Source organism: Orcinus orca, chromosome X (genome assembly GCF_937001465.1).
Source record: "Orcinus orca chromosome X, mOrcOrc1.1, whole genome shotgun sequence".
Lineage (NCBI taxonomy): Eukaryota > Metazoa > Chordata > Mammalia > Artiodactyla > Delphinidae > Orcinus > Orcinus orca.
In genome coordinates this window covers 16,728,009-16,744,897 of record NC_064580.1, presented here as the reverse complement: position 1 = coordinate 16,744,897, position 16,889 = coordinate 16,728,009, and the positions used below count along the sequence as shown (strand labels likewise).

The 16,889-nt window shown below is 42.3% G+C and overlaps 1 protein-coding gene across 1 annotated transcript in view; it reads left to right on the top strand.

Annotated features, from left to right (window-relative positions):
- The window catches only part of MAP3K15 (mitogen-activated protein kinase kinase kinase 15), a 147,942-nt gene that overhangs the window by 50,541 nt on the left and 80,512 nt on the right, over window positions 1-16,889 (top strand). The window contains 2 exon segments of the mRNA XM_049704772.1: window positions 2,347-2,515; window positions 4,512-4,618. Of these exon segments, the coding sequence (XP_049560729.1) occupies window positions 2,347-2,515; window positions 4,512-4,618 (276 nt within the window).

Genomic DNA, 16,889 nt, shown 5'->3' with positions numbered 1-16,889 from the left:
TTGGTAACTATTGTCTTATTGCACAGTGAACATTTTAGTGAAGCTCAGGGAGAGAACTCTCTCAGTATCGTCTTTTCAGGTCTGACAAGGAAGTAGGCTAGCTTGAGTCTCCTAGATGAGCAAGGTCTTTGCAAGAAGGCTATTCAAGTTTGTTTCTCATTCACTTCATGTATGTTTCAGGAGGAAAACAACTCTTTTGATTTGGTTTAATTTCAGAGAACTTGAAATACCTTTTAGTTGATTCCACTCCTTGAACTACCAGATACCTGGCAAGGGTTAGTGAGAGGGTAAATGGTGCTTATGGTTTAAAACATCTGTAACAGGGATGGCAGATAAATTTTCAGCTCAAATGCCAACTTTGATAGATTGATGAAGGCTACCCAGAGCCCTGTGAGGAAAAGGGGTTTGAAGCTATTTCTTTTTTTTTTAATCTTTTTAAAAATTAATTAATTTAGTTATTTAGTTTTGGCTGCATTGGGTCTTTGTTGCTGTGCACGGGCTTTCTCTTGTCGCGGCAAGCGGGGGCTACTTTTCATTGCAGTGTGCGGGCTTCTCATTGCAGTGGCTTCTCTTGTTGTGGAGCATGGGCTCTAGGCACGCGGGCTTCAGTAGTTGTGGTGTGAGGGCTCAGTAGTTGCGGTGGGCAGGCTTAGTTGATCCGCGGCATGTGGGATCTTCCAAGACCAGGGCTCGAACCCGTGTCCCCTGCATTGGCAGGCGGATTATTAACCACTGCACCACCAGGGAAGTCCCTGAAGCCATTTCTAAGTCCACATTGATTAGCAGCATCTTCCCTGGTTACCAGGGGCAGAAATGGCTGCAAATTTATTACATATATGATGTCTCCAAGCCATACTTAATTCAGTGTTTTGTTCATTTACTTACAAGTTACCATTCTTATTAGGTTTCTTAGTTTATTAAAACTATTTTTCAGAATTACCCTTGAAAACAAGTCTAAACTAAAGTATAAATTTTTACTTGTCAGGCTGAACTAATAATACTTTAACAGCTTTGATGCCTTTATAGTCCAGCAAATGGACAATGGCTGTCACCCAACTTACTGACTCATTTGATTAATCATAGAATTTTAAACATTAGTAGAATCTGCTAATTTGCTCATCATTGGGGTAACAAGCAATAGACAAATAAGGAAATAAAAATTAAAGCAATGCACTGATAATTTTATCAGAGCACTTTCTGTGGGACATCACTTAATTCCTGAAATGTTCATTGAGATCTTATTATAAGCATTGGACCAGGCTGTGTACGGTAAACACTTTTTTTGACATAGTTTTATAACTATTAAAAGTGACATTTGTTAGGTGTTGTTTTTCATTCTCTGAAGAGTGTTACTTACTGAACCTATTCTTTTTAATAAACAGCCTAATTTTACTGTCTCCAGTTAAAACATTTCAGCTGCTTAATGGGTTGACGGTATTACAGCTTGGCAATGCCCAGTCTCCATAAAAAAAAATTACTTGGAGTGTAGACAACATATTTAAGTCAATCTATGGTCATTGTAAGTTGGCCTCTGTATACCAAATTCGGTCATTTTTAAAGATTTTAAACCAAATACCAGATACTAGCATTGGTTCTTTGAGGGGCTATGGTGAGACATTCCAGTGTGGAATTAAACTGCTCGAAATGTTGTCATACATCCCTATTATTATCTAGACACCCACATGAAGGAAGTTTTACGTCTTATATTTGCTTACAGAAAAGACTCTGGCTGTCAAAAATGACAAGGGGAGTAGGGGGTACAAGGCCGAGGTTGCTCGTAAGCGTCCAGGCACGGCTTCTTGGATTGCTCATGGACACATCCAGCTTCTGGCTCTCAACCAGCTGCAAAAAGCTTTGTGATTACTAGCTGGGGACACCTGATAGATACATTTTAAAGAAGTTCTCATTTTACTCTGTTTCGTGGCTTTGGAGTTTTGTTCAGCTTTGTGAAAAATCTCTTAATCGTGGGGGAAATTACTGTTCAAGTAAGGTACTTTCTTGTCTTCTTTGTGTTCGAAAATACCAGAGAGAGGGGGATGGGCTGGGGTGGGTAGCAAGTCCTGTGGGTCATCCAGATACATATGGGGTCAAGTTTGAAAATATTTTCAAGGTCATAATGAACTGATATTTCTTTGTTACTGTTTAGTGGTGAGTTTTTGCAGAATGTCACTCACAAGTAGGACATGTCTCCTGTTTGGGGATGCAGGGAGTCTGAGGTCTGGGCGAGACCCCCATGTGTTAGCCTAAGTCCTGTCAACGAGAACCAAGTTTGTTTGAGCTGCTAAGGGCAACACAGTCCTGGATGCACATGGACGCGACTGGAGGTTTTCTTGTTTTCCTCTCCAGTGCTTATTACAAAGAAACCTTGTTAAATGACATCCGGAGAGCCAGAGAGAAATACCGGGGTGACGCACTGGCGAAGGAGCTGGCTCGCATCAAGCTCCGCACGGACAATACCGAGGTTCTGACCTCAGACATCGTCATTAATTTACTGCTGTCCTATCGTGATATCCAGGTATGAAATATGCTTGTCTGAGGCTATCACACTTCTTCCTTGACATGAGGAATTTCTCATATGAAGTACTCTTACACTAGGTGTATGGTTAGGTAACTGTTTTACAGACAAAATAGGGATGTGGCTAGGTCATAGGTCACCTCGCATATCTGTTGTGGTGGAAATATTGAGGAAGGCCACTCCAGCAAGATCTCAGAAACAGTACTGCTTAATAAAAGGAATTAGAACTGAACAGTTTGTGTGCACTTTGTGTTAGGCGTTGTTCCAAGCCCTTTGCAAGTCCTAATTCACTTAATTCTCTTCATTAGCCTATGGGGTGTACACTTGGATTATCTCCATTTTACAAATGAGGAACATGAGGTACAGAGAAGTTAAGTAACTTGCCTAAGGTCACACAGCAGTTGGCAAAGTCAAGATTCAAACTGAGGCAACCGGCTCTGTCCTCTTTGCTCTTAACTCCTCTGCTACTTCCTTTAGGCCTTTGTCACTTCATTCTTTGTTTACCACTACCTATTAGTGGAAGGGACAGCAGGAGTAGCAGAGGCAAGTCCAGGACCCAGGGAATGCTGGGGTTTTTTCTAAGACAGGTGACAGAGGCTTCTGGAGAGTTCTTGAGACAGGGTTTGTAGAATATGGTACCATGGAGGAAATCAGTCGTTTCCTCCCTCCAAGTTTAATGCTGTGGAGCCATTTCTAAGGATGTCTTGCCTTCCTTTCCTTTGGAGGAACACAGCGCGATGTACATAATCTGCAGAACTCTACAAAGCCATATTGGAGGTTGTTGGCCACGGGTCTTCAAATCTGAACGAGAGAGGCTTCCATTTACAACCTGAACCAAGAACAGAGTCAACCACTTAAGGAACTCGTGCCCCTGGTGATAAACAGATGCATCTAATTGATTTTAATAGCAGATGCTATTAGGAATTGTGATGGTTAAATTATGCCCCATGGAACAAGAGAATGGGAATGACCTTTTTTGAAGTTTTTCTTCTGTTGAGTTGCTGGCTTCCTTCTGCCCTTGCTTTCACGCATCTCTCCTCTTTATAACCTTCCGTTGGTGGAACTCTTGGGCTCAAGGGTGAGCCAGAAGCTTCTTGCAATACTCTGCCTTCCCTATCCCTGGGTAGCAGCATTGAGGTGTAAAGCCACAAAACAGACGTGAGATTTCAGTGGGAAGTCCTCATCTGCTAACTGTGGCTGGCTGTCAGCGAGTTGGCCCGGAACGATTGTAAGCCCGGCTGAAATGGTAGCAGATGGCACTGCTCGGAGGGGACACAGCTCAGACAGACACAGTAGCAATTTCTCCCTGGGTAATTATTGCAGTTTAGAGCTGTGGTTCTCAAGCGGGGGACATGTGGCAGTATCTGGAGACATACTTGGTTGTCACAACTCGAGGAGGGAGGGGGAAGTGCTCCTGGCATCTAGTGGGTCAAGGCCACAGATGCCACTTAACATCCCACGATACACAGCAGAGCCCCCACCATAAAGAATGATCCAGCCCCCAAATGTCACTAGTGCCAAGGTTGAGAAATTGTGGTTTAGATGAATGTGATTGTTTCTGACAAAATAGGAAGGATTGAGGTGTTCCCCCCCACCTTTACATGGCAAATAACTGTAAGATTTTGTACATGTTTATGTCCCGTTCATTTTAACCCACAGCCCTGCTGGTGTTAACTCTCCTCCACTCAAAACGTGGTAGCTTTTCCTGGCTGCTGGGCTCATTTGTTTTGTTTTATCGTCTTTGAATCTAACTTCCTTTCCTCGGTCCTTTTGTGACCTCTGATAGCAGGGATTCTTTCTCTGTCTTCTCTCTCATCCACCTTGTTGTTTTTAATCTCACTGCTATTCTTTTAAGGGCTTTAACGTCACTAAATGTTGCCTGTAGGGAAAGGCTTGTATTTAAATGCTGAGGCGGTCTCATGTTCGTAACTGTTCAGAAAAACCTGCAAAGAGCTGTGTTTCCTGCCTCTCTCACCTTGAGACCTCTTGCCAACAGGACTATGATGCAATGATGAAGCTGGTAGAAATACTGGAAATGCTGCCGACGTGTGATTTGGCTGACCAGCATAACATTAAGTTCCACTATGCATTTGCACTGAATAGGTAAGAGTGATAATGTGCGTATAGAGTTTTGAAATATGCCAGCTGTTAAATTGTCTCCTTCTTTCATTCAGCCCTCATTGAGTATGAGCCAGATCATGAGCTGAGTGCTAAAGTTAAGAAAATGGACAAGGCATGATCTTAACCTTCAGGGACTTTGTCTTTGGAACATATGTTCTAGCTCTGAGATCAGACATGTAACTAAATACATACAGCTCAGAATGATAAATATCTTAATGAATATCAAAGCATAATAGAGGGAGGAAGGCATTTTGCTTTGGGGTTTTAAAGAAGCTTCTCTGGGGTCTTTGGGGCTGGGTTTTTTTTCCCCCAACATCTTTATTGGAGTATAATTGCTCTACAGTGGTGCGTTAGCTTCTGCTGTATAACAAAGTGAATCAGCCATAGTTACACACATATCCCCATATCCCCTCCCTCTTGCGTCTCCCTCCCACCCACCCTATCCCATCCCTCTAGGTGGTCACAAAGCACCTAGCTGATCTCCCTGTGCTATGCAGCTGCTTCCCACCAGCCATGCATTCTACATTTGGTAGTATATATAAGTTCATGCCTCTCTCTCACCTTGTCCCAGCTTACCCTTCCCCCCCCACCGTGTCCTCAAGTCCAGTCTCCACGACTGCGTCTTTATTCGTGTCCTGCTCCTAGGTTCTTCAGAACCATTTTTTTTAGATTCCATATATATGTGTTAGCATACGGTATTTGTTTTTCTCCTTCTGACTTACTTCACCCTGTAGGACAGACTCTAGGTCCATCCACCTCAGTACAAATAACTCAATTTCGTTTCCCTTTATGGCTGAGTAATATTCCATTGTATATATGTGCCACATCTTCTTTATCCATTCATCAGTCAGTGGACACTTAGGTTGCTTCCATGTCCTGCCTATTGTAAATAGTGCTGCAATGAACATAGTGGTACATGACTTTTTTTGAATTATGGTTTTCTCAGGGTAAAGGCCCAGTAGTGGGATTGCTGGGTCATATGGTAGTTCTATTTTTAGTTTTTTAACGAACCTCCATACTGTTCTCCATAGTGGCTGTATCAGTTTACATCCCACCAACAGTGCAAGAGGGTTGCCTTTTCTCCACACCCTCTCCAGCATTTATTGTTTGTAGACTTTTTGATAATGGCCATTCTGACCCGTGTGAGGTGATACCTCATTGTAGTTTTGATTTGCATTTCTCTAATGATTAGTGATGTTGAACATCCTTTCATGTGTTTATTGGCAATCTGTATATCTTCTCTGGAGAAATGTCTATTTAGGTCTTCTGCCCATTTGGGGATTGGGTTGTTTGTTTTTTTGATATTGAGCTGCATGAGCCGCTTGTATATTTTGGAGATTAATCCTTTGTCAGTTGCTTCATTTGCAAATATTTTCTCCCATTCTGAGGGTTGTCTTTTCGTCTTGTTTATGGTTTCCTTTGCTGTGCAGAAAGCTTTGAAGTTTCATTAGGTCCCATGTGTTTATTTTTGTTTTTATTTCCATTTCTCTAGGAGGTGGGTCAAAAAGGATCTTGCTGTGATTTATGTCATAGAGTGTTCTGCCTCTGTTTTCCTCTAAGAGTTTTATAGTGTCCGGTCTTACATTTAGGCCTTTAATCCGTTTTGAGTTTATTTTTGTGCATGGTGTTAGGGAGTGTTCTAATTTCATTCTTTTACATGTAGCTGTCCAGTTTTCCCAACACCACTTATTTAAGAGGCTGTCTTTCCTCCTTTGTATATTCTTGCCTCCTTTATCAAAGATAAGGTGACCATATGTGCGTGGGTTTATCTCTGGGCTTTCTGTCCTGTTCCATGGATCTGTATTTCTGTTTTTGTGCCAGTATCATACTGTCTTGATTACTGTAGCTTTGTAGTATAGTCTGAAGTCCAGGAGCCTGATTCCTCCAGCTCCATTTTTCCTTCTCAAGATTGCTTTGACTATTCGGGGTCTTTTGTGTTTCCATACAAATTGTGAAATTTTTTGTTCTAGTTCTGTGAAAAATGCCGTTGGTAGTTTGACAGGGATTGCATTGAATCTGTAGATTGCTTTGGGTAGTAAAGTCATTTTCACAATGTTGGTAATTCCAATCCAAGAACATGGTATATCTCTCCATCTATTTGTATCGTCTTTAATTTCTTTCATCAGTGTCTTATAATTTTCTCCCCACAGGTCTTTTGTCTCCTTAGGTAGGTTTATTCCTAGGTATTTTATTGTTTGCAATGGTAAATGGGAGTGTTGCCTTAATTTCTCTTTCAGATTTTTCATCATTAGTGTGTAGAATGCAAGAGATTTCTGTGCATTAATTTTTTATCCTGCTAGTCTACCAAATTCATTGATTAGCTCTAGTCGTTTTCTGGTAGCATCTTTAGGATTCTCTGTGTATCATATCAGGTCATCTGCAAACAGTGACAGTTTTACTTCTTCTTTTCCAATTTGGATTCCTTTTATTTCTTTTTCTTCTCTGATTGCTGTGGCCAAAACTTCCGAAACTATGCTGAATAATAGTGGTGAGAGTGGGCAACCTTGTCTTGTTCCTGATCTCAGTGGAAATGGTTTCAGTTTTTCACCATTGAGAACGATGTTGGCTGTGGGTTTGTCATATATGGTCTTTATTATGTTGAGGTAAGTTCCCTCTGTGCCTACTTTCTGGAGGGTTTTATCGTATGTGGGTGTTGAATTTTGTCAAAAGCTTTTTCTGCATCTATTGAGATGATCATATGGTTTTTCTACTCCAGTTTGTTAACATGGTTTATCACACTGATGGATTTACGTTTATTGAAGAATCCTTGCATTCCTGGGGTAAAACCCACTTGATCATGGTGTATGATCCTTTTAATGTGCTGTTGGATTCTGTTCGCTAGTATTTTGTTGAGGATATTTGCATCTATGGTCATCAGTGATATTGGCCTGTAGTTTTCATTTTTTGTGACATCACTGTCTGGTTTTGGTATCAGAGTGATGGTGGCCTCATAGAATGAGTTTGGCAGTGTTCCTCCCTCTGCTATATTTTGGAAGAGTTTGAGAAGGATAGGTGTTACCTCTTCTCTAAATGTTTCATAGAAATCGCCTGTGAAGCCATCGGGTCCTGGGGTTTTGTTTGTTGGAAGGTTTTTAATCACAGTTTCAATTTCAATGCTTCTGATTGGTCTGTTCGTATTTTCTGATTCTTCCTGGTTCAGCCTCGGAAGGTTGTGCTTTTCTAAGAGTTTGTCCATTTTTTCCAGGTAGTCCATTTTATTGGCATATACTTGCTTGTAGTAATCTCTCATGATCCTTTGTATTTCTGCAGTGTCAGTTGTTACTTCTCCTTTTTCATTTCTAATTCTATTGATTTGAGTCTTCTCCCTTTTTTTCTTGATGAGTCTGGCTAATGGTTTATCAATTTTGTTTATCTTCTCAAAGAACCAGCTTTTAATTTTATTGATCTTTGCCATCGTTTCCTTCATTTGTTTTTCATTTATTTCTGACCTGATCTTTATGATTTCTTTCCTTCTGCTAACTTTGGGTTTCTTTTGTTCTTCTTTCTCTGATTTCTTTAGTTGTAAGGTTACTTGTTTATTTGAGATGTTTCTTGTTTCTTAAGGTAGGATTGTATTGCTATAAACTTCCCTCTTAGAACTGCTTTTGCTGCCTCCCAGAGGTTTTGGGTCATCGTGTTTTCATTGTCATTTGTTTCTAGGCATTTTTTGATTTCCTTTTTGATTTCTTCAGTGATCTCTTGTTCATTTAGTAGCGTATTTTTTAGCCTCCATATGTTTGTGTTTTTTACACTTTTTTTCCTGTAATTGATATCTAGTCTTATAGCATTGTGGTCGGAAAAGATACTTGATATGATTTCAATTTTCTTAAATTTACCAAGGCTTGATTTGTGACCCAGGATATGGTCTGTCCTGGAGAATGTTCCATGAGTAGTTGAGAAGAAAGTGTATTCTGTTGTTTTTGGATGGAATGTCCTATAAATATCCATTAAGTCCATCTTGTTTAATGTATCATTTAAAGCTTGTGTTTCCTTATTTATTTTCATTTTGGGTGATCTGTCCGTTGGTGAAAGTGGGGTTTTAGAGTCCCCTACTATTACTGTGTTCCTGTCGATTTCCCCTTTTATGGCTGTTAGCATTTGCCTTAAGTATTGAGGTGCTCCTATGTTGGGTGCATCAATATTTACAATTATTATATCTTCTTCTTGGATCGATCCCTTGATCATTATGTAGTGTCCTTCTTTGTCTCTTGTAATAGTCTTTAAAGTCTGTTTTGTCTGATATGAGAATTGCTACTCCAGCTTTCTTTTGATTTCCATTTGAATGGAATATCTTTTTCCATCCCCTCACTTTCAGTCTATATGTGTCCCTGGGTCTGAAATGGGTCTCTTGTAGACAGCACATATACGGGTCTTGTTTTTGTATCCATTCAGCCAGTCTGTGTCTTTTGGTTGGAGCATTTAATCCATTTACGTTTAAGGTAATTGTCGATATGTTCCTATGACCATTTTCTTAATTGTTTTGGGTTTGTTATTGTAGGTCTTTTCCTTCTCTTGTGTTTCCTGCCTAGAGAACTTCCTTTAGCATTTGTTGTAAAGCTGGTTTAGTGGTGATGAATTCTCTAAACTTTCGCTTGTCTGTAAAGGTTTTAATTTCTCTGTCAAATCTGAATGAGATCCTTGCTGGGTAGAGTTATCTTGGTTGTAGGTTTTTCCCTTTCATCACTTTAAGAATGTTCTGTCACTCCCTTCTGGCTTGCAGAGTTTCTGTTGAAAGATCAGCTGTTAACATTATGGGGATTCCCCTGTATGTTATTTGTTGCTTTTCGTTGCTGCTTTTAATATTTTTTCTTTTTATTTAATTATTATTATTTAAAATTTATTTTTGGCTGTGTTGGGTCTTCATTGCTGCATGCAGGCTTTCTCTAGTTGCACCAAGCGGGGGCTGCACTTCGTTGCTGTGCGCGGGCTTCTCATTGTTGTGGCTTCTCTTGTTGTGGAGCACGGGCTCTAGGCACGCGGGCTTCAGTAGTTGCAGCACACTGGCTCAGTAGTTGTAGCTTGCAGGGTCTAGAGCACAGGCTCAGTAGTTGTGGCACGCGGGGGTTAGTTGCTCTGCGACATGTGGGATCTTCCCGGACCAGGGCTCGAACCCGTGTCCCCTGCATTGGCAGGCAGATTCTTAACCACTGCACCACCAGGGAAGTCCTGTATTTAATTTTTGATAGTTGATTAATGTGTCTTGGCGAGTTTCTCCTTGGATTTATCCTGTATGGGACTCTGTGCTTCCTGGACTTGATTGACTGTTTCCTTTCCCATATTAGGGAAGTATTCAAGTATAATCTCCTCAAATATTTTCTCAGACCCTTTCTTTTTCTTTTCTTCTTCTGGGACCCCTGTAATTCGAATGTTGGTGAGTTTCATGTTGTCCCAGAGGTCTCTGAGACTGTCCTCAATTCTTTTCATTCTTTTCTCTTTATTCTGCTCTGCAGTAGTTTTTTCTACTATTTTATCTTCCAGGTCACTTATCCATTCTTCTGCCTCAGTTATTCTGCTGTTGATCCCTTCTAGAGAATTTTTAATTTCATTTATTGTGTTGTTCATCACTGTTTGTTTGCTCTTTAGTTCTTCTAGATCCTTGTTAAACGTTTCTTGTATTTTCTCCATTCTATTTCCAAGATTTTGGATCATCTTTACCATCATTATTCTGAATTCTTTTTCAGGTAGACTGCCTATTTCCTCTTCATTTGTTAGGTCTGGTGGGTTTTTGCCTTGCTCCTTCATCTGCTGTGTATTTCTCTGTCTTCTCATTTTGCTTAACTTACTGTGTTTGGGGTCTCCGTTTTGCAGGCTGCAGGTTCGTAGTTACCCTTGTTTTTGGTGTCTGCCCCCAGTGCGTAAGGTTGGTTCAGTGGGTTGTGTAGGCTTCCTGGTGGAGGGGACTTGTGCCTGTGTTCTGGTGTATGAGGTTGGATCTTGTCTTTCTGGTGGGCAGGACCACGTCCGGTGGTGTGTTTTGGGGTGTCTGTGAACTTACTATGATTTTAGGCAGCCTCTCTGCTAATGGATGGGGTTGTGTTCCTGTCTTGCTAGTTGTTTGGCATGGGGTGTCCAGCACTGTAGCTCCCTGGTCATTGAGTGGAGCTGGGTCTTAGGGTTGAGACGGGGAAATTGGTGAGAGCTCTTGCCGATTGATATTACATGGGGCCGGGAGGTCTCTGGTGGACCAATGTCCTGAATTCAGCTCTCCCACCTCAGAAGCTCAGGCCTGACAGCCGGCCGAAGCACCAAGACCCTGTCAGCCACACGGCTGGAGAACATGGGCTATGAGTTGGGTGTCAGCCACTGCCCTTTTGTAGCTCTGTCTCAGCTGTCTCCAACGGTCACCCACATACATTGGGTTATTCCAGCATTCCTCAGAGCTTGCACATGCCCGTCTGGGATTTGTAGATGTCCTCCTGATACTCTTCATTGAAATACCTTGCATTCATGGTGATGAGAGATATGCTAACAGTGTTGGTTCTCTTCAGTTCAGAGACTAGGACAGTCTGAGCCTTCATGTGGCCACGTCAGGAGCAGCTAGCTAACGGTCCCAAAGTGATAACATGTCACATTCCAAGAAGGCTTTCTGCAGCGCCCGAGCAGTAGTCCCAAGCAGCCGCCCTGCTCAGCTGCCGCACTCTGACCGGGGAACTCGGTGGGACCCTCAAACGAGGATTTCTGCTGGCCCTAGAGCCTGACTTGCCCACCCAGGCAAGGAGCTGAGGAGAGCGTCTCCCAGCCCCATCTCATCAGAGGAGCGGACACCTGGGTGGGGCTGGGTTGGTTTTTTTTAAATTAATTAATTAATTTGGTTTTTAAAATTTTTGGCTGTACTGGCTCTTCGTTGCTGTGTGTGGGCCTTCTCTCGTTGTGGTGAACGGGGGCCACTCTTCATTGTGGTGCATGGGCTTCTTATTGCGGTGGCTTCTCCTGTTGCAGAGCACAGGCTCTGGGCACACGGGCTTCAGTAGTTGTGGCTTGCGGGCTCTAGGCGCGCAGGCTCAGTAGTTGTGGCGCACGAGCTTAGTTGCTCCATGGCGTGTGGGATCTTCCCGGGCCAGGGATCGAACCCGTGTCCCCTGCATAGGCAGGAGGACTCTTAACCACTGTGCCACCAGGGGAGCCCTGGGGCTGGGTTTTTATGATTTAGTAAAAAATTGCCTCATGGGCGGGATAGAATGTGGGATGGGAGTGGTGAAAAGGCCGTTCCACTTGGCCAGAAGTGTGAGCAGATAGTTCTTCATGTGCATTTTGCCTTCTGGGAACATCCAGAACATGAGATGTAGGTGAAGTAAATGTCTGCAGTGAGCAGAGTGTGGAGGGTGGGACCGTGTCTTGAAAGGACCTTGTGTACACAAGTAAGGAGCTGAGAGTGTCTTATAGGCTGGGTGGGTGGGGGCAGGTTTAACAACAGGATTAATGTTGTATGATGGGGAAAGAGGGTGCTGTCTTTATGTACTAGTATAATCTGGACTTTGGAGTACAAATTACTCGGCCAGGTAGAGTATGTGAGACTTGGAAATTCCTGCCTGGAGACCATGAACCTCAAAAGCTTATTGCTAGGGGTGTCAGCTAAGATGCTGTAGTAAAGAGCCCCCAAATGCAGTGATGTAAATCAGATTGAAATTTCTCTTTTACATAGCAGTCTAGAGGTGAGTGGGCCAGGCTAGTGGCATAGTACTGCCCCAGGAGTTGTTCAGGCACCTAGCTTCTGACCATTTTGTAGCTCTTTCATTCCCAGGAGTGTTGTCCTCTTCTAGTTGAAGCTAGGTCACTGCTACTCTGTGTTCCAGCCTAATGAAAGGAGTAAAGAGTAGAAGCCCAGGGCAAGCAGTTTCCTTTAAAGCAAGTAGAATTGGCACATGCCACTTCCACTGACATTCTATTGGTGAGAACATAGTCACATGATCCCTATCTAGCTGTAAGGGAAGCTGGGAAATGTAGTCGCTAGCTGGGTGGCCATGTGCCCGTTCAAACTCGGCTACTATGGATTTGGAGGATAACTAGGAGTCTGACACATCCAATTTCACAAAATCTGAGCTGCCTAAATGTCTTAGTCCTACAGTCACTCTTCCTCCCCAGTAAGATACAGGAGGAGGGGTGGCATTAGGTGAACATGGTGAGAACCACGCCCAAATACACTTCCCACTGGGCCTGTCCTCTGCTGGGGCTAGGAATTGGTCATATTTGAATCACATGGCAAAAAACTCTGGGAGGATATTCAAACATGGCTTGAGAACCAAAGAGTTCCGGCACCTTCTTATCAACCTTCCATGGCCAACATCTTCCTCAGGGAATGAATATAGTGAGGGTCGATGGTAACCCGAGTTAGAGGACTTTTGGGTCTGATTTCTCAGAGGCTTTTCTTTGCTTCAGCAGCTGGGTTAAGCTATAGATTGTGGACCTGCCACTGGCAGCACCTGCCCGGCAGCAGCAACACAGAAGCCCATGGCTTCGGGTTTCTTGTAACGCATATGAGGCTACATCTCTTTTATATTGAAGTATGTAAAATGCACAGACAGTGAAATGCGTAGATCTTTATACAAATTGATGAGTTTTAATAGATCTACACATGTAAACAACACCCCTATCAAAATATACAACATTTCCAACCCCCCCCAGAAAGTACCTTTGTGCCCCTCTGCAGGTCGTCCCCACCCCTCCATAGGCAGCCGTTATTCATATATTGTAACCTCTGTCTCCATAGATGAGTTTTTCCTGTCCTTCAACTTCATATAAATGGAATCACACAGTACGTACTGTTTTGTGTCTGGCTTCCTTCACTCAGCATTGTGTTTGTGAGATTCGTCCATGCTGTTGGATGTGTCACTAGTTCATTCTTTCTCCTTGCTGTGGAATATTTCATTGTGTGGATATGCCACGAGTGATTTATCCATTTTACTGCTGATAGACCTTTAGGTTGTTTCCAGTTTGGGGATACTAAGAACAGTCCTGCTGTGAGCATTCTTGTGCATGATGTTTGCACACATACGGACACATTTCTGTTGGGTACGTAGCACGTGCTTGTATCCTGCTGTACTAGATACTGGCAAATAGTGGTAGTCGGGATTTGGATTCTTTTTGGCGGAGGGATTCATGGTCCCTATGAAAATGTGCTTTCTCTCTCCCCAGCAGTCTTTAAACTCAGCATCTCAAGGCAGGGAACATTGGGAAGGGCATCTTCCTTAAGCCTGAAAAAAAAAAGTTTTGTAACTCTCTTCCCCCAGAGTAGTGGGTTCTGCTTTTATTTATACTTAAGTTATACTTGGTCGGTCCTTGACTTAACAAGGATTAATGACTTATCACTGGTGAAGTTTCTGGAAGAATGCCTGGCACACTTTAAGTGCTATTTTAAAAAATGGTTCATTAAATTAAAACTAAGAGGGCTTTTTAAAGTGCTCATCACCAAGTCTTTTCCCGGACCGAGCAGAGATAATGGTTGTCAAGCAGAACGAAATTATCTGATTACCATCCACTCAAAGTAATGAAAGAATAAAACATATTTTGAAATGGAAAATCAGTATCTAAGAGAACCGGGTGTGGCAGGATGAAGTGATTCCTAGAGGGTACATGTTTCCCATTTGGAAGCAGAATGGCTGGGATTGCTTGCCAGATAGACACCTTTCTGATGATGGGTGTTTTCCTTCTAGTCTGCTGGCTCCCTATTAGACAGTCCTTCTCTTCACTGCCAGGAGAACAGTCACCACAAATATGTATATTGAAGTTGGCCTCCTCAGTGCCAAGAACCTCATTTTCTCCAACCAACGAGGGATTTTCAGTAGAATTGAAATATTTACTTCATTTATACATGGAATCTGATCCTGAATTTCACATCTTTGCTTTAGGTATAATTTGGCCAGCTGTCAGCAGAGTCACAGTAGGATTTCACATTAGGTGCAGTTTTGAGAGTTTATGGAGATACCGTGTTTCTGTAAAGGGGAATATAGTGATGGGCAAATAATGAATTTTCCTGCATTACAGTTGACCATTAACTCTTAGGAAGTGGAACAAATGATGGCCATCAGTGTTACTAAAAGTTGACAGTAATGAATGATTTGACCCTTCCTGTATTAGGCAAGGGCTCCCTGTATTAGGAAAGCTGCCTTGAGTCGGCATCTTTTCCTGACAGGTTCCCTTTCACTGCCTTAGAAGCCCATTCAAAGCTACTTCAAGTTTCCACTGAGCTGTTAAATTGCTTGCCTCCCAATGGCATGGAACCTTTATGAACAGTTTTTAGTTGCTGTTACTTTTACAGACAGGATTTTATTAGATATGCTAATGCAGCCAGAAGATCCTGACCAGGGATCCAGGCAGCAGGCAGAGGCATGGCCTGGAAGAAGAATAACAGAATCAAAGTCCTGGGTTTAAAAATAACGAAACTCGCCTGTCTCAAAGCAGGAGTGTACTCATATTCTACTCCCTGCATCTTTGGGTCCAGACTGCCAGCCCTGGCAAAATTGAACTCATTGAATTACTCAGCAATGGAAGGGAAACTGAATGTGTGACACATTTATTGGAATATGATGTGTCTCTCTGTAAGTGAGTTAAGGGGAGTGATGGAGAGAGGAAGATACTCTGTGGGCCCTAGAAACGTGTGTGTGGGGGAATATTAGATGAAAGTTACTGAATCCAGCCCACACCAAAGGGTCTGCAGGCTTGTTACAGAACCTACAGCAGTCAGCTCATCCTTGGCCTCTGGGGTGCCCAGCCAGGTCATTGCTCAGGTGGAGGGACGGTGAGAGCTTGTTGTCTCTGCAGTAACCACCAGCCTCCTTTTGTTTTGGTTTCTTTTGTTTATATTCACTGTGTGATCTCGCCATATATTTATCTAAATAGCCATTTTTTATTACGTGTTTGTAAAGAGTAGGAAAATGATGACATCACCCTACTTTTTTTCTGTTTTTTTTAATTGAAGTATAGTTGGTTTACAATGTTGTGTCAGTTTCAGGTGTACAGCATAGTGATTTTACATACATATATATGTATATATACACACACATATCTATGTGTATATATATATATACATATACATGTATATATGTATATGTATATCCATATATATATTCTTTTTCAGATTCTTTTCCATTATGGGTTATTATAAAATATGGAGTATAGTTCCCTGTGCTATTCAGTAGGTCCTTGTTGTTTATCTAATTTATATATAGTACTGTGTATCTGTTAATCCCAAACTCCTAATTTATCCCTCCCCACCTTTTCCCTGTGGTAACCATAAATTTGTTTTCTGTGTCTGTGGGTCTATTTGTGTTTTGTAAATAAGTTGATTTGTATCATTTTTTTAGATTCCACAGAGAAGCAGTATAATGTGATACTTTGTCTGGTTTACATAGCCCTACTTTTATAGTTTATTTGCCTTCAGCTACCTAAAACCATGTTGCAAAAGAAGGATACATATTTGTGGTGATTGTTTTCCTGGCAGTGAGGAGAAGCACAAAATCTGTGAATTTACAAGGAATCATGTAGTCCAGCGGTCCCCACCCTTTTTGGCACCAGGGACCGGTTTCATGGAAGACAGTTTTTCAATGAACCAGGGAGGCGGTGGGGAAGGGTGACGGTTCAGGCGGTAATGTGAGCGGTGGGGAGCGGCAGATGAAGCTCCACTCACTCGTCCACCGCTCACCTCCTGCTGTGTGGCCCGGTTCCTACCAGGCCAAGGACCGGCACTGGTCCACGGCCTGGGGGTTGGGGACTCCTGATGTAGTCTAAATCCTTTATTTTAGAGAGGGGGAAGAAAGAAAGGCAAAGGCCCAAAATAAAATAGCTGGTCAATAAGAGCTCTGGGACCAGAGCTCCCCAATTTTAGCACAGTGCTCTACATACACTAATTTAATCATATCATGGCATAATCAGTGAAACTCTTCCCAGAAAGCTTTAGCTTATATTTTGTTTGCCCGATGGGCAACTAAAATACGCCATGGGCCTCTTGGAATTGTAGGGCCATACTGTTGTATGTCCTACTTTTTCATGTATGTTGAGAGCATCAGACAGTAGCTGAATATTGAAGCCACTTTCATAATAAACACTTTTTATACCAAAAGACCAGTTGCTTTTTTTTTGAGAAGTGGACCATCTTATTATCTTCTGAGCAGTGGCCTGGCCAATAATACATATTTTCCTTTTGAAACATATTTATCCAAAGAACTTACCACTTCCATCTGTCCTCCTTCCTCCCCGCTGGCCTCTCTGAGCCTATGTTATCTACCTTTTCTGTCAGATTCCTGCTTCAGTTCCCTTT